Genomic DNA, 8896 nt, shown 5'->3' with positions numbered 1-8896 from the left:
ATCAATTGCGAAAAAATATGTGCCTGAATAATATTTGTCTTCGAAATCGATTTTTAATTTTTGAAATTTGCTCAAAGGAGGGGGAGGAGAAGAAGAAGAAGAAGAAGAAGAAGAAGAAGAAGAAGAAGAAGAAGAAGAAGAAGTCATTTTAGCTTAAGTTTATTGTCTCCTCTGTTAGGTTAAAAGACATTTCAGTGTATTTTCTCAACTTCTATGTGACCCTATTGTGCATTTGGAAATATTCATTTTGGGCACTCATGGAATCACTGTTTTGTAATTGTTGTCTATACTGCAGTAAGAATGAGAGGAAAATTCAGTAAAACTTGAAACGCGTTCGCACGCGGCGTTCCAGGCGCGCGTGTGTGTGCCCACAGTGTTGTGTGTGTGTGTGTGTGTGTGTGTGTGTGTGTGTGTGTGTGTGTGTGTGTGTGTGTGTGTGTGTGTGTAGTGTGTGTGTGTGTGTGTGTGTGTAGTGTGTGTATGTGCGTGCCTGCGGTGTCGTCGTCAGTGTGTGCGCGAGCGCGCGCGTGGTGTGTGTGTGTGTGTGTGTGTGTGTGTGTGTGTGTGTGTGTGTGTGTGTGTGTGTGTGTGCCGGTGAGTGTGTGTGTATGCGTGCGTGCGTGCGGTGTTGTGTGTGTGTGTGTGTGTGTGTGGTTGTGTGTGTATGTGTGTGTGTGTGTGTGTGTATGTGTGTATGTGCCAGTGTGTGTGTGTGTGTGTCAGTTCAGTAGTGTGTGTGTGTGTGCGTGCGTGCGTGTGTGTGTGCAGGCGTGTGTATGTCTGTCTGTATCTGTGTCTGTGTGTGTTTAGGAGAGAGATCGAGGGGGAGAATCAATGCATGGATGGTCCAGCTGAAGTGTGCATAGGGGAGCCTATCGAGAAATAAAATGCTTAAGTGACGCTACTTGGTTTGCTCCCTTGCTTTAAAATGGGTGTGTAAGAGGGGTGTGGGGGTTGGCTTTATGCCCATGAATCACCATGACCTCGGATGTCGATTTCTTTCTCAGTCTCATTTCTGTTTCTTTCCTTTCATTCTTGACCATTTATTTCTTTTCTGTTTCTTTATTTTCCTGCTTCTTCACAAGACCCACATCTCCCTCTCGAGATCTGTCTCCGTCACTGATAATTCTTTTCAGTCTTTCTCCTCCTCCGCATCGTCATTCCTCTCGCCTTCTGATTTGTCTCCCTTAAGCTTCTCTCTATCTTCTTTCTCGGTTTCACCATCCTTAAACCTTTTCATTGTGCTGAGTAAATTTTGAAGGCACGGTTTCAGTGAATGCAAATTTTCAGTGAACTGATGCCAGTGAGTGCAAGTTTTGAGTACAGTTCATGAAGACATAATTCGTGGGCGTGTCTTTTGTTGTTCAAAAGGATCAGCCTCATGGCTTCATTTTGAACTCTTTCAAATTTTAGGAGGCTGCTTTGAGACGGTGTTGTTATGCACATGCGCGCGCGCGCGCGCACGCACACACACACACACACACTGACACACACACACACACACACGGCGCGCGCGCGCACACACACACACACACATACATGGCACACACACACACTGACACACACACACACGGCGCGCGCGCACACACATACACGCACGCACACACACACACACACACACACACACACACACACACACACACACACGTGGGGTAGGCGGGGAGGTGGGGTAATAAATAAGCGTGGCAACACACTGAGACGGACACACAAACAATAAACAGTACTTTAATAACTGGAGTTCGTGTTTTTGATCACACCCAGGCGTCCTATGACCAACACCTATCTCAGTAATGATGCATCCACTGGTAATCAAGGAAATAAAACAAACTGAAGTAAATGTGAACAAATAGAATAGCTCTGCTGCAGGTGATGACCGGTGGATATTGTATCACTAAGTCACTGGGTGACGTGACTTCACACCCGTGCTAAATTTCTCTGGGACACCTTGCATCTTTTTTTTCTTTTAGTCTTTTTTCTGCCCTTTTCATCCCGGATGCTCTCTCTCTCTCTCTCTCTCTCTCTCTCTCTCTCTATCTATCACAGTATCAGTCTATCTCTCCGTTGTGAGTGAGTGTGTGTGTGTGTGTGTGCGTGTGTGTGTGTGTGTGTGTGTGTGTGTGGGTGTGTGTGCGTGCATGTGGGTGTCAGTGTGTGAGTGTACTTTTGTATGCCAGTGCGTGTGTGTGTGTGTGTGTGTGTGTGTGTGTGTGTGTGTGTGTCACAGTGTGTGTGTGTGTCACAGTGTGTGTGTGTGTGTGTGTGTGTGTGTGTGTGTGTGTGTGTGTGTGTGTGTGTGTGTGTGTGTGTGTGCGCCCGCACACACACACGTGGGGCAGGTGGGGTCGTAAATGATCGTGGCAACACTGACACTGAGACAGACACACAAACAAACCCTTTATTAACTCAGTGGAGTTCGTGTTTCTGATCACGCCCAGCCTAGGCGTTATATGACCAACGCCTATCCAATGATGCACCCACTGGTAATCAAGGAAGTAAAACAAAAAGAAATATAAACAAATAGAATGACTCTGCTGAGAGGACCGCACAACTGACACAAGACAGGCATCCCCGGACACACACTGAAATGAAAAACGAACTGATTAATTTAAGACTCAACGCATACTATAACCTGAAGGCAAATGTTAATCAATTCAAGGTGAATGCACAATAAAGGCACTGAAAAAAAAAAAAAAAAAAAAAAAAAAAAAATCGGCTTACGGATCACTCAGCGACAGCCGGGATCGCAATAACTTCCGGCGGAGCACGTGCATCCATTAATTACTATTTTATGTTTTGTCTCGGTGTCAACAAGCTCACAAGCTGTTACTGAGCAGTTCGTTTAATGCTGAGTGCATCGTATCATCAGAATTTTTATTTTGATGTGTTTTATTTTCCCTTTCGTGCAATGAACACGTGATTTTTTTTGATTTTTTTTTTCTTTTTTCCCTACTGCTCCACTGATCATCTCAGTGCGCCGTTTCAGTGGCATTTCTCCTACCCCGCTCAGTTTGAGTCCCACATGCTGTTTTGTCCATCGCGGCAGTCCCAGCGTCGGCAATCCACAAGAAACCACCAATGTTAGGTCCGTCGCCGCCAAGAGGCCACATACAAGATGAGACCCTGCACTGCCCAAAGTCACTTTGGTAGTGTTTGGTAGAGTCTGTTCTGATTCAACATGTGCGGGACATCACACGCTTTAATGAGGACCTTGCTGACGGCAAGACTGACTCCGCGATCAGTTGTGGAGCCAGACTGAGTGAATGTCTCCTCCCGAACTAAGTAGTCGAGACTGTCATGACCACGTCAGTCCCGCCGGCCGACTACGACAGCCACGCCATAAATCATCCGACACCGAAAACCTTGAAATGAACTCACCCTAAGCTCGGAGAATGGGGGCAGGGGGGAATTGAAACTGAGGTCAAAACAGTGAAAGCAGTACATGAATAGTCAGTAACAAAGAATCAAGGACAACTTTGTTTTTTTCTATAATGATGACAGTAAATGGTGACTACTATGAAGATACTGCTATAGAGATAAATTTCAGCTCTGGAACTTCCTGACAAGATTGTATTCAACGCTTTCCTTTCATAATATATCTCGGCTATACTTGCCCCAGGCCCCGGCGAGATATACAGACACTGGGCAAGTCTCCCAACTGAAGACGCGGCAACAGTGATGCGGACTGATAATCATCATCCACTGTGTGGTCCCAGCCTCCTGATTTGAGCTGATAGCAAGCTCAGCTCTGCGGGGAAAGCCGACTACAGAAAGAAACAAGAATCATGAATAACAACAGTCATTCGAATGAGACGATAAACCGAGGTCCCGTGTACAGCATGCAATTCAGTAGCGAACGCCAGTAAAAAAACAAAAAACAAACAAAACAAAAAAAACACCCAAAAAACAAAAAAACAAAAAAAAAAAAAACCAACCAAACAAACAAACAAAAACAAACAAACACAAAAAAAAAACCCAAAAAAAACCGCGGCACCAAAAAAGGTTAATTGTCCATGGCAAAATCCTGTAGAAAACCCCACTTCGATGGGAAAAACAAATAAAAAACAACAACAAAAACAAACAAACAAAAAAACTGCACGCAGGAAAAAAAAAAAAAAAAAAAAAAGTTGGCGCTCTCAGTGTAGCGACGTGCTCTCCCTGCAGTGGGGAGAGCAGCCCGGCCGAATTTCACACAGAGAAATCTGTCGTGTGACAAAAAAAACGAGAAATCAAATCAAATCCGCAGCACCTCTTCTTTGATTTGATTTCTCGTTTTTTTGTCACACGACAGATTTCTCTGTGTGAAATTCTGCCGGGCTGCTCTCCCCACTGCAGGGAGAGCACGTCGCTACACTTTTTTTTCCTTTTTTTTTCTGCCTGCAGTTATTGAAAAAAAAAAAAAAAAAATGAATATGCAGGCTTATATAACGCAGTACCCCCATCTCAAATGGGGCTCACCGCGCTTTCAAGTTCAGTTACAATAAGATATACAAACTGAATTTAAGACTAAAAGTCAGTGACCTAAAAATATGTACTAGTACAAAAAATATAAATGGAATAAAAATAAAATAAAACAGAATAAGATAAATGAATAGACATAGTCTCACATCACATTTGCTAAAATACATATGTCAGACTGTCTCACACCACACTGGCTAACATTAAATTTTACATACTTTCACACATCACATTTTCTAAAATACATAATTATTTCAGACTCAGTGTCTCACATCTGCTGAGTCACGCTGGCTAAAATTTACATACTTTAAATTAGTAAGTGACATCATGCACACACACACACACACACACACACACACACATATATATATATATATATATATATATATATATATATATCAATAACAGTATATTATAGGCTCTTCATGTCTTTAAAACTTGTAATCTAAAAAAAACAACTCTGCAACAACTGTTCGCTGTAAAAACAGCTTCTTCAGGCAAGGGTACAAAGTTTTAAAGACATGAAGAGCCTACTGTTCAGGTTGATATTTTTTTCTATTTTACCGGTCTTGGTATTTACCTCAGTGCTTTCTGCAAGGAGCGGCCCAGCCCAGGACACGAAGAGAGTGTGAACTATCTGTATATATGTGTGTATATATACACTCTCTCTCTCTCTCTCTCTCTCTCTCTCTCTATATATATATATATATCACACACACACACACACACACACACACACACACACACAGAGGGATGCGAAAGATCGGGAGTAGAACTGATGAGTGAGAAAGGGGTAAAGCCCGGGGAGGAAGAGAGGGACAGCCACATAAGGAAGAGAGAGAGAGAGAGAGAAGGGGTAAGGGAGAGAGAGAAGGCCGGGAGATGGGGGACGGAGGGTGGAGGATGTAGGTGGTGGGGCTGGGGGTGCCTACTGAGTGGGAGGACGTATTATATATGTATAGTAAAAGAGGAAGCATAAAAAGAACTCGGACTGAAAATTACGTCAAGTATGACTGACACAAGAACATTTTGCGTCACGTACTACCTTGACGTAGTGACACTAATTACGTCGCTGAGGAAGGTCCGAGACCGAAGATTTCGTTTTGCGCAAAACTGAGGCTTGTTATTTGTTACTCTTTTTATTTCTACACAGAATCAGAATCAGAATCAAGATCAATTTTAATGTCAATTAAACCTGAACAAGGTTTATAAGACACGCATGCAAAGTTACACGTGAAACCACGCACAAAAAAACAAACAAACAAACAAAAATACTAGATCTAGTAAATGCTGAACAAGACATCAAGTTGAATCACTCTTGCACGCTATGGCGTTTTTGACAGCAGTTACTGACAAATTTCCCAAACAGTCCCACAAGTTTGTCTTCCAGTATTATTAGCTGACTGGGTTTAATAATATTTGGAATGTAATTTTGAATCAGTTTTTGTATGAATTCTATTCTAATTTCTTTGTATAATTCGCAGTCATCTAAGAAATGAAATTCATCCTCTATTGTTTGACATTGTAAACATAGCCTCCTTTCTTTTGGAATGTTGAAATATCGGCCTTTTTCTATTGCTAAATCATGACAGGATGTTCTTAATTTGCACAATGATTGTTTTTGATTATAATTAAGATATCCTTCAAGCAAATGTGGGGAATCTGTGATGCATTACTGAATACCATCAACGTATCAGTATAGTATGCTGTCTATTGATGTATGAGTAGATCGTATAAATATACATATATATATACTTGTGTGTGTGTGTGTGTGTGTGTGTGTGTGTGCGTGCGCGCGCGCGCGCGTCCTTGTATATAATGTGTGTGCGGCCTGCTAATTGCTTGTGTTTAAACGTCAGTGTGTGTGACGGTGACAGGGTGTCAGCCGTGTGTGTGGTGTCATAGTCAGGGTGAGCAATAATTCCACTGCGGCTTACAGTGAGTTGCATGGACTATATAACTGTGAACGGAGGGGTCCACAGTACATTTCGTCTGCCTCTAAACGTTACGAGAAAAACTAAATCGAATAATTGTTCCAGATAGGCTACACATTGTGAGCAATAAGCAAATCTATTTATAGGTCAGTGGGGATTTTAGTATTGCTTGTACAGACTCGGACCCACAGGAAAAACTGCAAGCAACAAGGAAGTTTCGTGCGTATTAATCTCTGTCGCTCAAGTCTGTCGGCCAAAGTTCCTCAGAGACAAGTATCGCTGTGTGTGACTGTGAGTTTGTTTTCCTTGATCCCTTGCTCATGACGTGATCGTCTGCTCTCCTGGGGAAGTCCCCTAGTTTCTCCCGGACGGATGAGGAAGGAAAACCAAGTCACTTGACACAAATCTCCCAGAAGCTGTCAGCAGGCTATAGCAGGCAGCCAGTTAGGTGGTAATTTTGACTGTTGGGCCCAACTGTCGAAAAATCTATCGCCAAACTTTGTTCCCCTAAAGTTTGAGGCTTCTGGTTCAGGGAAGTGAGTCTATTTGGACAGCAGCCGTGTTAAAAGAACTGCCGTTTGGTCGTTCCATTTCTGATTGGGGACCACTGAAATATGGCTTGCAACCGAATGATGTTGTGTGCAGTGGTGGTGGTAGCATTGCTGCTTAGCCTTAGCACCGATGGAGTGTGTGCCGTAAAACCAGGATTTCAGGCCAGAATCACACAGCATGCTTTGGACTACGGTAAGTACCATCAATTTTAAGTGGAAATGTTCTTTTCAGTCCAGTTTCTCAAGGAGGCGTCACTGCGTTCGGACAAATCCATATACGCTACTCCCAATCTGCTAAGGAGATGCCTGACCAGCAGTGTAACTCAGCGCGTTTAGTCAGGTCTTGAAGGGGGGGGGGGTGATAATGATGATAATAGTTGTGGTAGTAGTACAAATAATAGCCATAGTAGTAGTAATGATAATAACAATAATTCACACACACACATGACACACACACACACAATATATATATATATATATATATATATATATATATATATATATATATATCTGTGTGTGTGTGTGTGTGTGTGTGTGTACGCATATTCATGATAAACTTTGTCAGTTTCTCTGCCTGTCTGTTTCTCATTGTTTTTCCTGTGAAAGAAACCAACAATCTCTTCATGCTTTTGTCACATTTTTTTTTTTAGTCTGTTTCAATACATACTGGACACCACCTGCTTTGGCTGGTAATCATCCACAGAGCCAAACTGAGTGACCATCACCCCTGGAGTGGTGACAACCACCACAACACATTCCTCCAACAATGTATATATGGTCACCAGGAATTTGCTGACACTGAAGAAACAAACTCTCCCCAGTCACCACAGGCATGGAAGTGAATGATAACTCACAAGTGTAGTCACAACAAGAGCAGATCAGGAAAGGCAACAAAATTTGGTACATTTGTTTATGTACTTTTTTCTCCCCCTCCACTATAGACCTTTAGTGGTGGTCTGGACGTTAGTCATTTGGATGAGACGATAAACCGAGGTCCTGTGTGCAGTATGCACTTAGCACACGTGAAAGAACCTACAGCAACATCTGTGTGTGTGTGTGTGTGTGTGTGTGTCCGTGGTAAACTTTAACATTGACATTTTCTCTGCAAATACTTTGTCAGTTGACACCAAATTTGGCATAAAAATAGGAAAAATTCAGTTCTTTCCAGTCATCGTGTTTAAAAAAAATATTGCACCTCTGGGATGGGCACAAAAAAAAAGCCAAAAAAAAAAAAGCCTAATTATATGCAAACTGCATTTACCGTTATATTTATATTTTTTGTATTCTCTAAACTTGGCACTTTGACCCCTTATTCTGACACAACAACAAGAGGAGTCATTATTATCATTTTTTGTTCAAACAGGAACTTCTTTTGTTCCTCATTAGTTTGGCATGGGAACCTGCTAAATCTGTAAACTCGTTTAGTGTTAAATGGGTTAATTTTGAACCAATTGCATGTTTGACTTTTAATTAGGAACTTTAGTGGCAGGCTGAGAAGTCCTATGCAGCGTCTCTGGGCTTCAAACCCACATCCTTTCTCAATGATTAGTTTTCAGTTTTCAGTTGCAGTAGCTCAAGGAGGCGTCACTGCGTTCAGACAAATCCATATACGCTACACCACATCTGCCAAGCAGATGCCTGACCAGCGGCGTAGCCCAACGCGCTTAGTCAGGCCTTGAGAAAAAAAAGAAGAAAAAAAAAAGGTTGATAAATAATAGATAAGCGTACATAAATAAGTAAATAAATACATAAATAGATAAATAAATAAATAATAATTATAATATGAAAAAAAAGGTAGTAATAATGATTAGTTCTTGTTCATCACTTTGCTTGCTTTCTCCTGTGGAGGAAGGAAGGAATAATGTCAGTTTACAATCTGCTTGACAAGTCAGTCTGTTGCTATGTCAACACATCATTATTGAAATGTGTATGTGTGCGTGTGTGCATCGTTTTCTT

General features: G+C 42.0%; 1 protein-coding gene across 1 annotated transcript in view; it reads left to right on the top strand.

Moving 5' to 3' along the window:
* The first annotated feature begins 6364 nt into the window (after positions 1-6364).
* The window catches only part of LOC143275015 (bactericidal permeability-increasing protein-like), a 30521-nt gene continuing 27989 nt past the window's right edge, over positions 6365-8896 (top strand). The window contains exon 1 of the mRNA XM_076579076.1: positions 6365-7133. Within this exon, the coding sequence (XP_076435191.1) occupies positions 7004-7133 (130 nt within the window). The 5' untranslated portion in view covers positions 6365-7003. The remainder of the gene's footprint in view (positions 7134-8896) is intronic.

This window comes from Babylonia areolata, chromosome 29, assembly GCF_041734735.1.
Source record: "Babylonia areolata isolate BAREFJ2019XMU chromosome 29, ASM4173473v1, whole genome shotgun sequence".
NCBI lineage: Eukaryota > Metazoa > Mollusca > Gastropoda > Neogastropoda > Buccinidae > Babylonia > Babylonia areolata.
The sequence above is the reverse complement of the archived record's forward strand: the minus strand, read 5'-3'. Positions and strand labels throughout refer to the sequence as shown.